The sequence below is a fragment of the Balaenoptera ricei genome, chromosome 9 (genome assembly GCF_028023285.1).
Source record: "Balaenoptera ricei isolate mBalRic1 chromosome 9, mBalRic1.hap2, whole genome shotgun sequence".
NCBI classification, from domain to species: Eukaryota; Metazoa; Chordata; class Mammalia; order Artiodactyla; family Balaenopteridae; genus Balaenoptera; species Balaenoptera ricei.
Genome location: NC_082647.1, coordinates 62,732,935 through 62,752,826, shown reverse-complemented (window position 1 = coordinate 62,752,826; position 19,892 = coordinate 62,732,935). Strand labels below are relative to the sequence as shown.

At 37.8% G+C, this 19,892-nt stretch overlaps 1 protein-coding gene across 1 annotated transcript in view; it reads right to left on the bottom strand.

Moving 5' to 3' along the window:
• GLCCI1 (glucocorticoid induced 1) overlaps positions 1-19,035 on the bottom strand; it is a 125,356-nt gene extending 106,321 nt beyond the window's left edge. Inside the window, exon 1 of the mRNA XM_059933906.1 lies at positions 18,079-19,035. Within this exon, the coding sequence (XP_059789889.1) occupies positions 18,079-18,529 (451 nt within the window). The 5' untranslated portion in view covers positions 18,530-19,035. The remainder of the gene's footprint in view (positions 1-18,078) is intronic.
• Positions 19,036-19,892: the final 857 nt, after the last annotated feature.

The following is a 19,892-nucleotide window of genomic DNA, read 5'->3' as shown; positions in this document are numbered from 1 at the left end:
TAAAAAGTTAGCCAAATACATGGGCCACGTAAAATAAAATCATCAAAATCAAATGAACTTCAGATGAGACAGGAAGGACACCAGATCTGAATATGCTATCTGAAATAAAACTAAAGGGCAAAAACTAAAGCCCTCTCAGTGTGAGCAGATTCTGAAGCACTAATCAAGACCTGGAATCCTGCCACAGAAGCAATCTAGAAAACATGCCGAAATGACCATATGGCTGCCCTGCAGAAATCTGGAAAGGAACCAGTCAAGAAGCTGACAAGAGAAACAAACATGCTTCTCACCAAATGAGGCCTGACACAGCCTGGAACCTGAGGTCTGTCAAGAAAAACAAACAGAAAAATGTAGTCAAGCAGCCATTTAGGAATGATTCTTCTCTAGGTTATAGCTCACTCAAATTTGTGTCAAATGATACATAAATTGAGATACGACATTTGGAGGAAGGCCTTCAGCCTGTTTTCAAAGAAAACCCAAGAGAGTATCTTCTTGTATCAAGGTTGTAAAAGAAAACTTCACCAAGATGGCCATGAAGGCTGGTGACAAGCACTGGAGGAATACACAACAAATTAAGATGGAGTTCTGACATCTGGAATATATCTATAAAGAAATTACATATATGGCAGCTGAGATGCTAAAGATTTTTAAGTTCATTTTTTTTCTGGTGGAAAATGGTATTTAAGGAACCCTGGCAAAGTCATAATTAGTAGAAGAACATTCTATAAACTTTATGAACTTCCAATGAATTTGATTAATAGAGCTTCCAAACATCTAAAATCTTACCTAACTAATGGTCTCAAATGTTAAAGAAATAATCACAAAGTATTAGCAACTATAAAACAACCAAAATAAGATGACCAAAAATGGATATTAATACAGTAAGTGAAAGGAAAGCAAATATTCCTTAACCAGAAGACAAAATGTTTAACAAAATTTTGTTTCAAAGCACTTAACTTCCAGTTAAAGCAGTGGTAGAGCTTAGAAAATTTTTAACCAAATGAGACAGATCCACTATTATAAAGAATAAAGAATAAAGAATAATGACTTAATATGGCAGAGAAAGCACAACAGTCTCCTAGACAAGTAAATATCTCTTCTTAAATCTATACTGAAAATTTGTAGAATTCTAAATCCAAATACATTTTAACAACATACAATTTATAATGAAAATAAGATTCAAGCATTTAAGTCTAAGTTATAAACATTTTGTTTAGGTAATAAAACCTACAGATTAGCTCATAATAGCATAATAATAGGGTAAAGAGTTAACTCCATGGTTAAGTAGAAAAGATTAAGGAGAAAGGCTTAGGAAAAGAGTAACTGCTTAACCTCAATAAGATATGACTGCTAGTCAGGCTTATTTACTGATGGTAGGCAAAAGATAAACAGAACTCTGAACTGAAAATACATCTGGATACCACGGATTTGCTTCATGCAAAAGAAGCTAGTTAATTAAATCTAGCCAGCTAGCTGTATTTTCCCCCACATTGTGTCCCCAAATCCAGCAATGGTGAATATGTTGTTGACTGGGAAATATATAACTACGCTTCTGTAGAATAAACCCAAAATCAATAGGCTCAACAGAATGAAGGCTTCAGAAATAAGGAAACACAGATGTTTATTCTAGCATTTACTTTCATAAATATTGACATCAAAGAATCAAATATGTAGCTGTGAAGCAGTAATTTATCCAAAATTGGATGCTTCATTAAAGCTGGATATGGCCCAAAGCGGCAGGAAACATCCTGAAGGAAAAGGTCTTATACAAATGATACCTTTGTAGAGGCCATGGAGTAAAACAGAACATGGTAAAAACCAGTTCCGTGTTAGCATACACAGGACACCTTCCACCTCAACAATTCTACAAATATTGTGCATAAAAGGTTGCCAGGAAACACTGCCAAGGACTGGGATCAACTTCAGAAAAAATAAAATAAAACTACTAGTGGCATGACTAAGTGTAGGGGAAAAGTGTCATAAAATATTTTAGAAGAGCATCGTATTTTATTCCTCCAGAACAGGCATAGAACTGGCCATTATAATCTTAGCCAAAAATAGTCTATTGATATTACTGATTGAACTGTACTTCAATCAAAATGGCACTGCCCAGGAGCTACAAACGGACTGAAGCCACAAAGTTCCAGAGTTTGTTATTAGCATCTAAGTTAATTTTTTCCCTTAAATGATGAAAGAACATTGTTCAATCCAAGAGCCCAAGAAATGAGTGAACAAATATCAGACTACGCTTTTGGATATAGCTTGAATCATTAACAATACCTACAATAGCTAGGGCATTTGTAATAAAAACCTGAACAACACTTCCAGATGTACTAAAAAGACTCATCTCAACATGGGAAGAAAACAAAACCACACTATAGAAAAGAGATGGGTCAACTAGATTTTTGTCTGCCTTTTTTCTCCATTCTTTCCTTCTTCACCTCTGACCAGAATTTTTTAAATCCTTTCTATGTAGTGTTTGAGACAGGACAAGTACGAACAATATATATTCAAACATTATGAATAATACAGTTAACTTCTTTTTCATGGATATGTCAAATCACTCATGTATCTGTCTCTTCCCCCGCCCCATATTTTAGCTATTTTACTTTCATTTACGAATGAAATAAGAAAGTGAAACCTAATATGATTCACTATTTTGTTTATACTTAAATGATAAATGTAAAACTTATCTACCAGAGGGTAGGCTCCTTCCTAAAAGTAAAGCTCTTGTCTTTTTCTGTTTGTTTCTCTAACACCTAGCACAACTACTCAAGTTTTGTTGAACCTGTGGATATCAGTTATCCATCCTTTCCTTACTTTTAAATAAATTAATACTCAAAAACTAGAAATCACCTGGCATATATTATGGAACTCATTAGCAAAGGAGGCTTTCTGGAAGAGCCTCAAATACAATGGCTCCACGTTTCTTTTTAATATTCTGTATGTGAGGCTCATCTAAAATCATTGTGAACAAAGTGCAAGACAGTGACAAAAATAACTTGAATTCAGATCTCTATCATCCCATTTTCCACATTTACATAAAAGACTATGATTTCCATGCTTAGGTATTTCACAAACAGCTCATTAAGATAGGTTCATATAATAAATAACTCTTCATATAGTGCATATCCAAGAAAAATAACATATTTATATAAAATAACAAGACCACTTAATAAGACCACTAAACTTCGTGTCCTGCCAGGCACTCTGGGAGACAATGGATTTATTTCCACATGGCTATCAATTCATATAACGTCTCCAAATTTTTTTGAAAATAGTCTCTTAAATTATTAATCAAAGAGTAGTTATAGCATCTTCAGTTAATGAAATAGCAAATTATATAAAACTAAGTACATTCCACCAAGATCACACAATCGAACTTGATGAAGCATCTCTTGCATACTGACAGAAGCACGGATAACAATGAACCACACTTGCCTATGTGATGGATCACACGAGGTAAGAGTGAGACTCCCAAGGTGAATTTTCAAACTGGCTCCAGTAGTAGCAGCTGGTAGACCACCTTTCTTTAAACTGTGAGGTGCAGTAAAGTTGCTAATGCTAACAGCTACAATTTTTTAAAATTCGTGGCTTATCACAATAAAAACACAAGGTGTATCTTCCTGGCTGACAGATGGCCTTCTATATGATCATTCAGGGATTCAGACTTCCTTCATCTTATGGCTCCACCATTCCCCCAGGGCCTTGGTTGGAGTCCTCTGCTAGATTCTCTGCTTCCAGCTGGCAGATGAGGGAAGAGAATGAATGACGAGGATCAAACTAGTGCTTTTTTATTGAACACAGATGAAAATGTTGTATATCACAAAGCCTTATGTAATTGTAAAGAGGGGTAGGAAAAAGAGTCTTGATGTGGGCCAAGAGGGAGACAAAACAGGGTTTGGTGAATACTTAGAAGTCTCTACTATAGAAGGGCTTAACTCCCTTTGTCTGAATTACCTTGGAGATGGTTTGAGCCAAATTTTAGAGTAAGTCTTGCTAAATTATTACAATTGTCACCATAAATAGAATGATCTAACTTAATCTAATTTACAGTAATCAGTAGATTACCTTACACTGACATGGAGTCCTTGCCTGACAAGGAACAAGTATGGAGCTATTGAAAGATAATAGCATTTTCAATACAAAGTGAGTTCAGTTTACAAAGAACTTGAGGTACACAATCGAGGATGCTGAGATGAGTCTTTTATGTCAAGCAAAGGATTGTGAACTTCAGAATTTTTTATTTTTTTTAAAGAAAGACTATGTTTATAAAGAAAGACTGTGCAATGGGTAAATTAGAGAGGGGAGACTAATGGTGGGGGAACCACTTAAGAGGCAGCAGTTCTAACAAATCAAGCAATAAGTAATAACGGAGCCGTGAGGGGATGGAAAGAAGCTACCAGATTCAGGACATAATTCTAAGGAGATGGGATAAGATACAGTGATCAGTAGGATGAGAGAAATGAGGGAGGAGGAAAAGTTAATAATTATGCTGCAAGGAAGTTAAGAACCCAACCCAATGATGCTCTGGGTCTGAAAGTCTTATTAATAAATTATTGATTTTCTGTTAGTAGCATAGAAAAATACACTAGGCCACTTTTTCAAAGCATGTTACCTAAGGGAGTATGATATATTCTCGTGAAACATCGGTGGAATATACTTTAAATTAAAACTTTTTATACAGATGGTAACAAGATCAGCAAGAAGGTAAAAAGCATGAGCAAAACATCCAAAGACAATTATAATGATATTTTAAAATATTTGGATATGTAGACTTGCAGGATGTAAGCATCATGTCTGTTTTAATTTGCTATATACAGTTACCACCTATAAGAATACCCACTCCAGTCAGTAGAAATGCAGTAATGACAGCTTTCAACACTTCTTTCAACTTTGAATTTAAATACCAACATAATATTCTGCGCAAAAATCACAAAGCCAACTCCAGCAGAGAAAATGATCATACACTTACTAAGAAAATTAAACTGTAGATAACTGGATTGTCATTCTAAATTATGTTAGATGATTCAGAAAAGGGAATTTATATGTAAACTGATTAATTTGTTTCTCCAAACCCATCCAACAACTTTTTACCAAATAATCCTTAAGTAAATACTTCAAAGAGTTCAGCATTGAAGACATGCCTCCCGAAGGAAATATAATTGTATTATAAATAGCAAATTTCCCCATAACCACAAGGAAGATGTTCAGAATTCTCATCTAGTTAGTTGTCCATTGGTTTTATCTTACATGAGATAAGTAAAGTCCCTAAGTCACTACCACTTAGTATATTAAAATTACTTATAGCATTATGAAAAGATGACCATGAATTTCTACTCTATATGGAGAAAGTATCAGGAGCCAGTGATTATCCAGTGATTGCTGAGAAAGGAATGCAAACCTTACAGCATTCTCTCTTTTATACACATACATACACACCACACACACACACACACACACACACACACACACACACATTGTGTAGCCCTTAGGTATAATCAAATTAGGTGACCAATTAATTTTTTTTTAATCTGTACACAAATTTTTTTAACATTTTTATTTGTAACAGACCCAACCTTAACCAAAATGTCCTCCAATAAGTGATGGGTAAGGAAACTGTGGTACATCCATACTGTGCAATATTGCTCAGCAATAAAGGGTAACAGACTATTGATACTCTGAACAACTGTGATAGATCTCAAGGGCATTATGTTGAGTGAAAAAGAGCCAAGCTCAAAAGGTCACCTAGTGTATGATTCCTTTTATTGAACATTCTCAACAAAATTATAGAGATGGCGAACAGATCAGTGATTGCCAGGGGTCAGGGTGGTAGGGGGAGGGAGTGGTGTGACTACAACGGGCAGCACGAGGGAGATCTGAGTGGCATCTGACATCTGTGATAGAACAGGTCTGTATCTTGATTATACTGGTGGTTACACAGATCTACACGTGATAAAATGACACACACACACACACATACACAGTCACACACACCAATATAAAAATCCTGGTTTGATGTCATACTATAATTTTGTAAAATATAACCGTTTAAAGGAAAAGTGGGTGAAGGATACGTGGGAGCTCTCTGTATTGTCTTTGCAATTTCCTGTGAATGTATACTTATTTACTTTTAAATTTTTATTGGGGTAGAGTTTATTTACAATGTTGTGTTAGTTTCAGATGTACAGCAAAGTGAATCTGTTATACATATACATATATCTACTCTTTTTTAGATTCTTTTCCCATATAGGCCATTACAGAGTACTGAGTAGAGTTCCCTGTGCTATACAGTAGGTCTTTATTAGTCATCTATTTTATATACAGTAGTGTGTATATGGGTGACCAATTAATTTCTTTGTCCTTAAGTATATACAGAAACTTTAAGTTAAAATCAGACTGTAGGATTATACAATTATAAATAAAATCATAATCCACAGTACTAATCATATTTCTAGTCTAATTATGCTTACTTATTGCCTTGTCCTCCTGACACTGATAACAGTAGAAGGTTTGGTGAAAGTTTTTCATGAAGGAAGAAATATTTCCTCCATTAAGCTGGTTAGGAACAGTTTGGTAGGAAATTATAATTCAAGTAATAACTTTTTTTTTATAAGGACAAAATAATCCAGAAAAAAACTTGGAATATTTATCTAATTTAAAAGCATACCTTTCCACAGAGAAATGTGAGAAATAAAATCATTAGTACATATGAATTCTTTCCCTTTTAGGGGTTAACTGAATACAAAATTTCTTAGAATTTTAAAACTCAGACTAGTAAAGGAAATGGAAAAGATCTATTCATGTTCATTTATAACAACTTCTTAGGATATTAGTTAATCCTGCTAAATGTCAGTAGAACATTTTATGTAGCAATGAGAAATTACACTATTCTGTAATATATTTTTACAACCTCAGATGAACCTCAATCTTGTGTAACTGACTTCCTAAAAAGTGTGTGTAAATAACACTTTGCTAAATTGAATAATTTTACTTGCACGTAAATTAGATATTCTCTAAAGCAAACAACGACCCCAAAATCTGCTCTATACTTTAAAATTTTTACATTGCAATAAAGAACAAATTAATATGTAATTTATATTCTCATTGTTTGCTTAGTATAATCATGATCTTTATGACAGATCTAAAAACATTTAGATTTTTAATTGAAAATGCCCAACAAATTTTTGGCATGATGGTTTTTTGAATTTCTCCAAATATAACAGCTTCAGAAGCTGATTCCATGTTAATCCCACCATGCTAGGCCAAACTTTAGCAGAATATTATAATATGTCCAGGCAGCAATATAGCTTAGACCTAGATATAATATAGAAGCCACAAGATAATGCTCTCCTAAGCTTCATCTAATAAGGGAAAAACACATATAAACAAGTATTTGGTATTCAAAAAAGAATACCAAGAAGTGCAACCTAATCTTGAAAGATAAGCATAGAACATAATAATTACCATATGAAGTCCAAACCTCAGAGAATATAGTGGGTCAAATTCTTGGCAGATTATAAATGACTTGACCTTGTTGAGAAAAATGAATGTGAGCACCCCAGTTGCACCTAGAATACGTATTCTGTGAGGGTTAAACAGAACTCCTCAGACATAGCGGGGACTCAATAAATATTTATTGTGTAAAACAGGGAGAAAATGCATTAGTTTTACTCATCAACATACTGCCAACAACTACAATACCTGAAAACAAAAATTTCTTGAATGAACAGTTATCACTGAAATTACATTAAAGCTACACTCATCTTTGGCCATGTGTTAACCAAAAAGACAAAGAGTGGGCAAATGCAATCAACTGACCAGGTATTTTTCAATAACAGGTCACTTAAATATGCAAAGAAAGAACAGAATTTTAAAGTAAGTTTTTTAAAGCTATCTGATCAAAATATTGCAGAATACTGTAGCTTTTTTCCAAAACCTGATTTCTGAGCACAGTCTAACTCCCTAATTTACAATGCTAATGAAACTGCATTTAGCAATGTTTGCTAATCCCTGTTTAGTAAGTATTAGACACTTAAATGCAATAACCTGACTTTAAGCAGGAAAAGGACAGTTGATTCTTTTCAGGGAGATGCACCAGAGTACCTCCAAAACACTTTGGAAGAAAGAAAATGACACTGTCACAGAACACTCAAAACTATCATAATTTGTTTATAGACTACCAGCTAATATATAAACAAGTCTGTATTTTACTATGATCCCTTTTACACATTCGTGGGAAGATCATTTCACAGGTTTACATAAGTATAGCAAAGTTCTTTAAGGTAACTGAGCAACTGAGCTCTACTAGTTTTTGTTATCTTCTAAGATACAAATATTACTTCATTAATCCAACTTATAAACTGATGTATTTAACTAGTAAAGTAATTACACAAGAAAAGTCATGAGAAACTTCATCACATAGACTCTATATAACACTTTCAGTATCATAACAATAACAATAAAAATACCATTTCTAATGTTACTTATGAAAGGATTCATGTTCCACACTGACTATCAAAGAGGGCTTAGAGTAAGCACAAGTGACACTGAAAAACGCCACAACATCCTGCAAGAAATTGTTAAAATGGAGATTGAAATATCTTTTCTATTATACATCACATCAGCAAACCTAGAAAATGGAAAAGAGCCCAAGGAGGCATAAATTGAGAAGATAATGCACCTTGCTTCTTTGCCATGAGAGTGAAATATAAAAAGATACTATTTTGAATGCTGCTAAATTATCAAAGAATGGTAAAAGTTATGAATCACAATGTTATGGCTGAATGGAGCCTTATGATGCTTTATTATAAATGTAAAGCTTACGTTATCAAATAGGAAAATGCAAAAGACTCATTCTACCCAGATTTTAAGATTTCATGTGAAAGGCAATTTTAAAAATTAAATCTAAATTCTGCCTTAACAAAGTGGTAAGTACTTTAAGGACCATGGGGAAGGCTTACTAATGACATAATAAGGTTTTGAAGTGCTATGACATATTTATATACATATCTGAGGCCTGAATCACTGGGAATACTTGCAGCTATTTTAAGTTCTATGGACCCTAGAGTTTAGTTCCATTTAGCTTTCTCTTCACAGCCCACCAAAGCTATTTTTGGCCTTTCTGTGACTTAACTGTATAAGCAATGGGATAACCCATTGTGCATGCTTTCCTGCCCCATAATTAACTGGGTTCCAAAAGCAACTTTCACCTGACCTGAAGTCGGGACTTAGAGAGTTACATGGCCCTTTGGGCCTTCTGTGCATGCCACCTGATCTTGGGCAGATTACTTAACTTCTCAAGAGAGAAAGAGAAATTATAAAAGGGTTCTATATTGAGTTCCGGTGAAGACTAGTTGCTGACATAAAAGCTCAGTAAATAACTAATTTTACTAAGAATCATCTAGTCTACACAATGCTATAGAAACAATATGGTACTGGCAATAGAAACAGACACACAGACCAATGGAACAAAGGACCCAGAAATAAATCCACGCATATATGGTCAACTAATCTTTGACAAGGGTGCCAAGAATATACAATGGGAAAAGGACAGTCTCTTCTATACATGGTGCTGGGAAAACTGGATATCCACATGCAAAAGAATGAAACTGGACCCTTATCTTACATCATGCACAAAGTTAACTTGAAATGGATTAAAGACTTAAATTTAAGACCTGGAACTATAAAACTCCTAGAAGAAAACATAGGGAAAAAGCTCCTTGACATCAGTCTTGGCAATGATATTTTGGATATGACACCAAAAGCACAAGCAACAAAAGCAAAAATAAACAAGCAACTAAAAAGCATCTGCACAGTAAAGGAAACAATCAACAAAATAAAAAGGCAAGTTATGGAGTGGGAGAAAATATCTGCAAACCATACATCTGATAAGCGTATGGTGTTTTGGATATACACATTTGCTATGTCCAAAATATATATGGAATTCATATAACTCAATAGCAAAAAACACAAATAACCTTATTAAGAAATAGGCAAAGGATCTGAATAGACACTTTCCAAAGATGACATATAAATGGCTAATAAGGGTACACGAAAAAGTGCTCAACATCACTAATCACCAGTGAAATGCAAATTAAAACCACAATGAGATACCACCTCACACTTGTTAGAATGGCTATTGTCAAAAAGACAAGAAAATAAGAAGTGTTGGTGAGGATGTGGAGAAAAGAGAACCCTTGTATAACACTGGTGGGAATATAAATTGGTGGGAATGGAAAACAGTATGGAGGTTCCTCAAAAACTTAAAAATAGACCTATCATATGATCCAGCAATCTCACTTCTGAGTATATACCCACAGGAAGTAAAATCAGTATCTTGAAAAGATATCTGCCCTCCCATGTTCTTTGCAGCATTATCCACGATAGCTAAGATGTGGAGAACCTATGTGTCCACTCACGGAGGAATGGATAAAGAAAATGTGGTATATATATAAAATGGAATATTATACAGTCTTTTAAAGAAGGAAATCCTGCCATCCACAACAACATAGATGAACCTGGAGAACATTTTGCTGAGTGAAATAAGCCAGACAGAAAAACAAATACACAGGGAAAAACAAAAACAAATATGATCTCACTTATGTGCATAATCTAAAAAAGTCTAATTCATAGAAGCAGAGAGTAGAATGATGGTTGCCAGGGACTGGCAAGTGGGAAAAGTGGGGAGGTCAAAGGGTACAAACTTTCAGTTATGAGTAAGTTCTGGGAATCTAATGTACAGATGGTGACTACAGTCGATAATACTGTATTGTATACTTGGAATTTGCTAAGAATAGATCTTAAGTGTTCTCGTCACACATCAAAAAAAAAAGGCATCTATGTGAGGTGATGGATATGTTAATTATCTTGATTGTGGTAATCATCTCACATTGTAAATGTGTACCAAATCATCACACTGTATACCTTAAAATATATAGAACTTTTATTTGTCAGTTATACCTCAGTAAATAATAAACTTACTTTTCCTTTAATAAACTTACTTTTCCTTTCCATAGCGGAATCTTTTCCCTACCCAACCAAACTCTTAAAAAGCCCACCTATATCATTTTAAAGATAGAGAAAATAAGATGCAAAGAGTTAAGAACTTACTATAAGTCAAATGTTAGAAGTGGAAATATAACCCAAGTCTCTTGACTCCAAATCTAATATTTTTCAGTATACCTTTCTGTTTCTAAGTCTCTTTTATGGAACCATTTGGAAAATCATTTCTTTGGTCTTTAACTTGATAATTAATTCTAGAGAAAAAAGCCAGGTTATTCCATTAAGGAATAAATGTAGCCACACACTGCTTCATTCCACCTTTACCAGAAATAAGACAATCCCCAAAGCAAATTTATAGAATCAGTTATAGGGCAACTCTAGTTGTCAGTCAGTGCTCATTCAATCCTATATTCAATAGTATCAACAGCAATCATTTTATTAGGTATATCATAGGTATTAACAAAGCTAATTAAGCCACAAAGAGTTCATTCATGTCTTGTTTGTTCTGCTCAAGAAAACAACTGTATAATAATTTTAGAAAATGTTTCACTAAATAATTGATATTTTAGTAATATAAAAGTTAGAATTAGCTATAGGGACTACTAACAGAAGTTCACCCTGTGGCCATACTGGCTAAATAAGGGGATATTACTGTCAGTAGTGGATAGGTATTTTATCTTTAGACACTAGGCAGCAAGTTTTAGCAGTTTTTGCCTCCTTCTTATGAAACATCCAAAAGTTTAATGGATTTCTGAATTCTAATAACTTGGAAGACGATTTTGGACATCAACCTTCCCACACAATAATGGATCTCACTAGTTTCTTTAACTCATCCTTATTTTTGGTGAGCCATTATTAAGGTGCACCATAGTTGCATTTCATTAAGTTATAAATATACAGAGTTCAAACCCACAAACTGCAGTGATAACTATTAGCTCTTGGTGGGGCTAAATTAACCTAGTACCAGTTGCCAGGACAATCACTTGAGACCAGAATCTCTGCTTAGTAATTCCTGAAGCATTTACCAGTTTACCACCATGTATAACTAACTTTTAATAATCATGGAGAAACATACTTCTCACTATAATACGATTCAAGAACAGCACAGATTCTAGAAGTACACAGGGCCAGATACAACCAAGTCCATATCCGTGACCCCTCAGGAACCAGGATTTCTCTCTCACACACTGTTGCTCATACCCTCCTCTCTGTCTCTCTCCCTCTCGCTCTCTGACACATTTTTAGACATTCTGAAAATGTCAAAGCATACCCCAGCACAGTGTAATAGTGCTGTGGAACCAATAGAAAACCTATTCTTCAGTAATTCTTATAGCTCAGAAATCACAGCTGATGACCAATATCAGTCTCTTTTTAATTAGGAGAAATAGGATAATCCTGTGGAATGAACGCTGTATCTGGAATCGGAAGATATGATTTGAAATCCACTTTCTTGATGAATGAAAGTATATATTGCCTTATATAGAGTAAAGCACTCAGATGTTTTCTTCCTTTGTACCTACAACAATTAGAGATACAACATAATATTGGGGAGGTTATTCAGGTATTCATGAACTTGCCTCGTCCTGCAAGCTGCCACAATAACATTCACCTGAGGTAAACAACACTGCTTAAAGGTATCTGCCATGTTTGTTCCTACAAAAATGAAATACTAGGAAAGTATTTTTCCACAATTTGTTCATAATTAAGTATAATCCTGTTTTCTTTAGAATTACTATAAATCCATTATAATTTGTTTTGCAGAATAAGCACAAGTATTATCTTTCTAGAATCAACTGGATGATCCATGGAGTCATGGTCAGTTCTAGGGGTTCAGATGAGAGGTAGAAAGGGAAAGAGATTGGCTTCTGGCTCTTCCATCAGCTTCTCACTCAGGTTTTTCACATCAATAGGTGAGTAGTGTTCTCTCTTTCCTCCACTGACTTTTGGCAAACCCAGTTAGAGACCATCATCAGATAAGCTCAACCTCTTGTTAAAATAAATAGAATATAGGACAGAAACAGCATCAGTGATTTGGTTTCTTTGACATTTAATGAGAGAACAAAATTATATATTGAAGACAAAAGACAACAGTGCCAGGCACAGACCCAGGACAGGTGCTGTGAAAAAGCCTATCGTGGTGGTGTCTGGGGATTTAAACTCTGGAGAAAAGACTAAACTAAAATTAAGAATAACAAAGTCATTAGTATATACTTCTTGGCAGATTATTAGCTGTATGTGGAAGCTTTGATAAAACAGGCTTTTAGCAATGTTTTAAATTTCAGATTTAAGAAAAATCCTCCCCTACTCGCCATTTGTTGAACACTGCCGTTTATTTCCATTGTTATTCATTGCCATGGAGCCCAATTACTCCTTTGTTTTCTTATTCACATTTAGTCCACATTATCACAAATAAAAATCACAAGGATACCATTACCCTTCAACACTTCCCCAATGTATAAATCCTAATTTGCATTAAATCCTTGAAGCAACATACATTGCAGTGAATGAAATGTCCTTCTGTAAAAAGTACTGTAAATCATGAAAGAATTTTTAGCTCAATATATATACACGACTTTACATACAGTTAAACTGACCAAGGTGCTTTTATACACCCTAGGTATACAATATTCAATATGCTTAGAATAATAGTTATTTGAAAGGAATATAATCTTTGAACATAAAACAGTTTAAGAATAAAAAAACTTCTATAAATTCACTTATCTATTTTGCTATTGACCCACTGATGTAGAAATTTTACGTACCATAATTAATGGGAAAATTTAGTTAATGAACGCTGCTGATACTCAGTGTAGTTCTCAAAGGCTGAAAACCTTTCCCAAAAATCAGTATCTGAAACCTGTCTCTTTAGGAAAAACAGTCAAAGCTTTAACTGTTTTCAGTCTAGTATAAGAAAGCTTTGAAACAAGTTAACTCTAAGCACTCAAGGAAAACTATTTTTAAAAGTGGGGGGACAAGAGGAGGACCTTAATTTTCAACAATATCGGCCTGAGAAGTACCTTTATAAGAGAATGTCTGAGTATCTTTAAAAAGAGAGAGAAAAAAAGTAATTTAAAATGTTGGAAGTCCACAAACTGAGCATAGCAGTAAAAAGGACTCGAGGGAAAATTTAATGAAAAATAAAAAACTGAAAGCAAATTAATTGATCAAAACACAGACACACACACACACACACACACATACATGCACACACACTGCAGGCAGTCATTCAGCATTATATGCTAGCTGGCTTTGTATTTTCTTTTAAAATATAATCATAACATCTTAATGTATAAAACAATAAGGCTCTCAAGGTACTCATGAAAAATTCTTATCAAATTTCACTCTAGAGTTAATGATATTAGGCATGTTAAATCAGGAATCAACACATGCTATTCTCCATAGCAGGAACTATATAAATTACAAGCTCTTCCATGTTTTTGTTATTAGGTTTGATACACTTAAAAATAAGCGGTATTCTACATCGAGTGCTCTAACGCAACTGTTTTTATATCTTTTAGAATTTATAATTCATCTCAGTGCTCAATCCTTACAAAAAACCACAAAAGGACCTGCAATTGCTATTTACTGTCTTGCACAATAAAATTGTATTTGTTCTGTTTTTGAATTCATAGGTTTTGCTTTATGAAGTTTTCAGACAGAAGCAACTTTATTATATTTTCATTGTTACTCATGATTTTAGCTTAAAGATCATTAATTTTAACACAGCATCCTGCTATATTCTCATTTGGGTTGTTCCATTTATCTCAAAGGTAGACTTATGTATTACCATTACAAAAAAATAACTATTTGCATAATACTTTATGATTTTACATCTATTAAAAACACATCACAGGGAGCCTGAGGATGCATTCAGTAGCTTGTCATTCACCACTTCAAGACCCTTCAGAACTAAACAAGGGGGAGGGTGACATTTTGCTAAAGGCAGAAGAAATGAATATAAATAACAAACTTTGAAGTTTTAAAAATACAAAAGAAAATTTAAAAAATGCAAACAAAAATATGATCATATGCATAAACAAGATAATTTCAATTTTTAAAACTCCATGTTCTCTATACAGAGCAAGGTGTTTGGAGATTTATGTATCTTCTATTATGATACCCATTGAAATTATCTAAAACTGTGCTACAAAAATAAAGAAAATTACCATCTTCTTGCTAGATTTTATAAATATCATATTAAAATTGTGCCTATTTACATAATTCAGCTTTTCCTCAGCCTTGTGAAATAATCTGAGTATCATTTCTTTATTATTCTAGACTTAACCCTATAAATGTGCATATTAAGAATGTTTCAGAGGGAGACAATAATGATCTAACATGTTAAGAAATTACACTGTCTCATAACTTCTTCTTGGTAAAGCAATTACAAAGAAAATTGTTTACATCTTCTGTATTTTCTTCCATAACCACCAGTCCAGATAAAAAAAAATACTGAATGCTGTTATGTCACCTCTAGTCCAAATGCTCATAGCCCTTGAAGCTTTTTGTAAGCAATATGCTTCTATACTAAACACATATCCCTGAGCCACCACCTACCTAATTTAACAGTTTTAAATGTAGTTTCAAATGCAGCGTAATACCATCTTAAACACACACACACACACGGAGTGTGCAGAAAAGGAAGGAGGTGGAGAGCCAGAAATGGAGCACGTTGTTGTTTTTCATTCATGCAGTATAGTGATGTCAGTGTCTGCAGCAGCAGCGGCGGCAGGAGCCTTGACCTGTGGAGGCTACAATCCACTGAAGTCAGAACCTTGCAGAATTCAAAAGAAACTGAGTAGATAATTGTTTGAAAAATTGTTCAACTGTTCATAGCATGAATTTTAAATAGATGAGTAAAAAGAATAGATTAGTTGTATAGTTTTAACTTGGGTAGAGAGGAGCAAGGTGGGATGTGGAGAAGTAACAGAAAGGTAATATCATCAGGGAACTGGGGGCAGAAGAGCCTACATTCAAAATCATTTCAATGTAAGAAACTGACAAAACCACCTGGTGTTAAAAACAGCAGAAAGGCCTCTTCTATTCCCAATACAAGCTCTCTGATGCAAATCTGTCTCCTGAACAACCAGACTCAGAGAAGCGTTTTCATCATGATTGCGTTAAAATTGCATTAAACTCAGATGTGACATACTACAACAAAGAGGACAGTTTAAGCCTGGTCACAAATTTCATTAAAACTACTTGATGATGGACCTTGTAATTCCTAAGCAATTAAGACTTTTGAAGGATGCAGAAAAACAAGTTGTACTACGATCTGTTGTAAGATGTGTTTATCAACAAAAAGGGAGGAGGTACTAGATGACCAATATATTGTTGCAGCAATTGCTGAAACTACTCACTATGCCCACAAAACCCTCTGAACACAGTCTTTCTGCAGTGCTTATTTTATGGCTCTTAAATTAGTCCCTAAAAGAAAATCCCAAAACTCAATCTATGTACTGTTGAAACTAAATCACTCAAAAATTTATGTAACTGCTGCCTTCTTTTCATTCTGTTACCTCTCATTTCATACAGTTCTAGAAAATGTGCAAAGGAGTTGCATATGGCATTAATCTGTTAGAAAATGGTGGCCTTTTCTATAAAATACAGCCAAAGATGTGTGTTCAGTTGTGGTCATTATTAGGGCGATCACGTTGTTTTCATTCATTCATTCAGGATTTGCTGGAGGATGTCAGTTTCTGCAGCTGGCTTGACCTGGGGGAGGAGTGGGGGAGCAAATTCCTTCTGGTGCATACTGATTACAGGATGCATTTCTCGGTGCTCCTGGACACATACCACTGCACTACATCCTACCCTGCCTCACCATCAAGTGGTCTGAAAACAAGGGCCTTAGCAACATGCTAATTACAGCTCAGAAATATTAAAACAAAACACCAAAACTGCAATCTATCTTAACACAATCACTTTCTCCAAGTCTAAGACCTTCATCAAGAAAACTCCATTAAAAAAATTACACATACCCCATAAACATTGCACAGGCTCCACAGTGATTCCCTTCCAAGCAGAGATTTTTCCCCTCGGTATGATCCGTTCTCTCCACAATGCAGCAGCAGCATCTGTAGCCCTAACGTGGTATCTAATAACATGAGCTACTCCTCCCTCCCTGATGAGCTTTACATCCCTGTTTTGGCTAAACTTCCTTTTCTCCCCCAGGACTAAACTAGATCATTCACCGTGTCCCTAAACATAAACCAAACCACACCAAAACACAAAACATTAAGGGAAGCCGACAGCATCCACCAGCTCACCATTACCTTTGACACCTAAGAAAAACGAAACTTGAGATCCTTTAACAGCTCAACTGAACTGTTAAGTGTACTTAAAAATAGAAGGAAAAAAGTGAGCACACTGCACAAATAGGTCCTTAGAAATCTACCATGAAAGTCTTGAGTTGGGCATAAACTGTTTCCAGTGTAGTACCGCCCTGATGCATATGACTATATAAAGTAGAGAAAAGAGGGAGCCCAAAAAAAAAAAAAAAAAAAAAAAAAAAGCCAAACCAAACACTATACACTTCAATTGCACATCCAAAACTGTCCCCTCTACACACCCAACAGGATATCCTTACATCATAACTGGTGCCTCCACCTCCCCACCCCCAAAAAAGAAAAAAAATTATCCCGGTAGGCACAGACACATTATAGGAACTTTGTAGGAAAGCACAAAGAGGCTGTAGAGATTACAACCACCACCTTATCTACTGCCGGAGAGTTTGTGTGCGTGTTTTTTTAAGTGTTTCGCCCAACTCCTCCTTCCCCCACTACAAACAGCAAACACATGAGTGAGCTAATCAGCTCTTAAACTGAAAAACCTTTCGATACAGGCGAGTGATGGAAGATAAAAGCTGAGGGGCGGTAGGAGGGTCAAATAAAAGTTGCTCCGCAGTTCGCTCATCCAAGCCCCGCAGCGACCGCAGGGGGGTGAGGTTCCCAAAGCCACTTTCACACCTTCGATAATGCACTAGCAAAGAGAAGCCCGGAGAGGCTGAAGTTTCCACGGAGGGCACCGTCGGGGAGACGCAGCCCGGGAGGACGGAAGGGTTGGGCTCGCTACCTCTGCACACGGGCGAGCCGGGGCTCCGTCGCTCAGGTGAGTTGCTCCTCCGGTGGCTCTCTGGGGACCGTCTCGGGCGGCCCTTGGCCCGCGGCGCCTGCTCGGTCGGGGCCGCGGTCGGCGGCGGCGTCGGGCTGGGCGGGCTGGGGCCGCGGGCCGCGCCGGGCCCCGGGAGGCTGCCCAGCGAGGCGGCGGCGGCGGGCGGGCGCGTGGGACTGTGTTGGCTGCCCCGCAGGAGCTGGTAGGGCACCGTGGCGCGGATGGGCTGCAGCAGCCGGCCGGCTCCCGCAACCGGGGCGCAGCTCACGCCGCCGCCGCCGCCGCCGCCCGCACCGTTCCCGCTCCCGGTGGCGGGGGTGGCGGGCGGGGAACCCGCGGCGCTGCGCCGCATCCTCTGCGGCGGGGGATGAGGAGTCTGAGAGGAACTGGAAGAGGAGGAGGCAGTGGACATGGTGGCTCCGCGGGCCCTGGACGATGCCGGCCAACACCGAGGCGCGGAGCGGGAGGCGCGCGAGCGTGTGGGAGCCAGCGCGATAGTGCGTGCGAGTGTGTAAGGGGGAGGGGCGGGGGTATCGTGGAGGGGGAGGAGTCTCTCGGCTCCCCCTTCGCAACGCGCACCCCCGCCGCCTCAGCGAGGGGGGGAGGGGAAGGCTGCGAAAACAAACGTCCAACGGCCCCAACCGCCCGACCGTGCTCGGTGTGGCGGTTACGGCCGGGGCCGCGAGGAGCCCGGAGCCGCCGCCGCCGCCGCCCCGGGCATCGCGCTGACAGGGGGAAGGGGCAGCCGCCGGGATCACGCAGATTCGCGGGGCTGCACGCGCAGGAGAGCCCGGCAGCTGCAGGGAGGGCCGGGATCCCTGCTTCTGGGGACCTGGTAGGGGGAAAGGGCCTCGAGGTGCCTGGCTGAACGCGTAGCCGCGCCACCGCAAACGCCGCCGCCGCCGCCGCCGCCTCTGCCCGCTCTTCACTCCATAAGGCACCTAACCCCCCAACCCGTACCCCGCCCCCTGCACCGCCTCCCGGCGCTCGGGGCCGGCAGCTGCCGCAACGAGAATTCCCATTGTCTCCGTCGTTCTCCACCAGAACGCGAGTGATTGGTTTCAGGGTAGGAGTGAGAGGAGCAACTGCCAATGAAAGTGGGCATCCTACTTTGGAGGCGGGATACGAAGGAGCGAAGAGGGAGAAAGGGGCTGTGCGTTCAAGGAGGGGCGTGAGAGTTGACAGGCTTTGAGGTGAGAGGGGGACCGTGATTGGGCTGCCCTGGGAGAGTGGGTCCGTGTGTGTCCTGCGCGTACCCCGACACCCACAGACGCGCACGCCCAGGGAAGCAGGTTGTGAGGGCTCCACCCTCCAGGGCCGTTTGTACCACTTGAGACAGAGGATACGTCAGGCAAACTTTACTTTGCAAGTACACCTGTTCTGGTGGTGGGATGGTTTAGAAGAATCCATCCCTTCCCCACTAATTTTAGTAATCTGAGTTTTTGTGGTGAGTAGACTAATCAAAAGAATTGAAGGCCATCAGAAGCAATGTCTGGGGGTTGGATTGAACACTGGGTGGATACTTTTACAGTTATCCTATGGAGTGAAAAGAGATCATCAAATCTTATGTTCCAAGACAATAACTCTGAATTGCAGGGGTCAACAAGGAATTGTACATCATTGCACCGTCAGTTAAATGGAGGTGTAATGGAGGGCACACCCTGTTGTCTTTTCCCAGAAGCAGATGGCCTCTTGGGAGAAATAATACCAGACTTGATGTAACAATCCACTGGGGTAAATTTAGTTTTTATTCTGCAGTGGAACTGAAGAGAAAC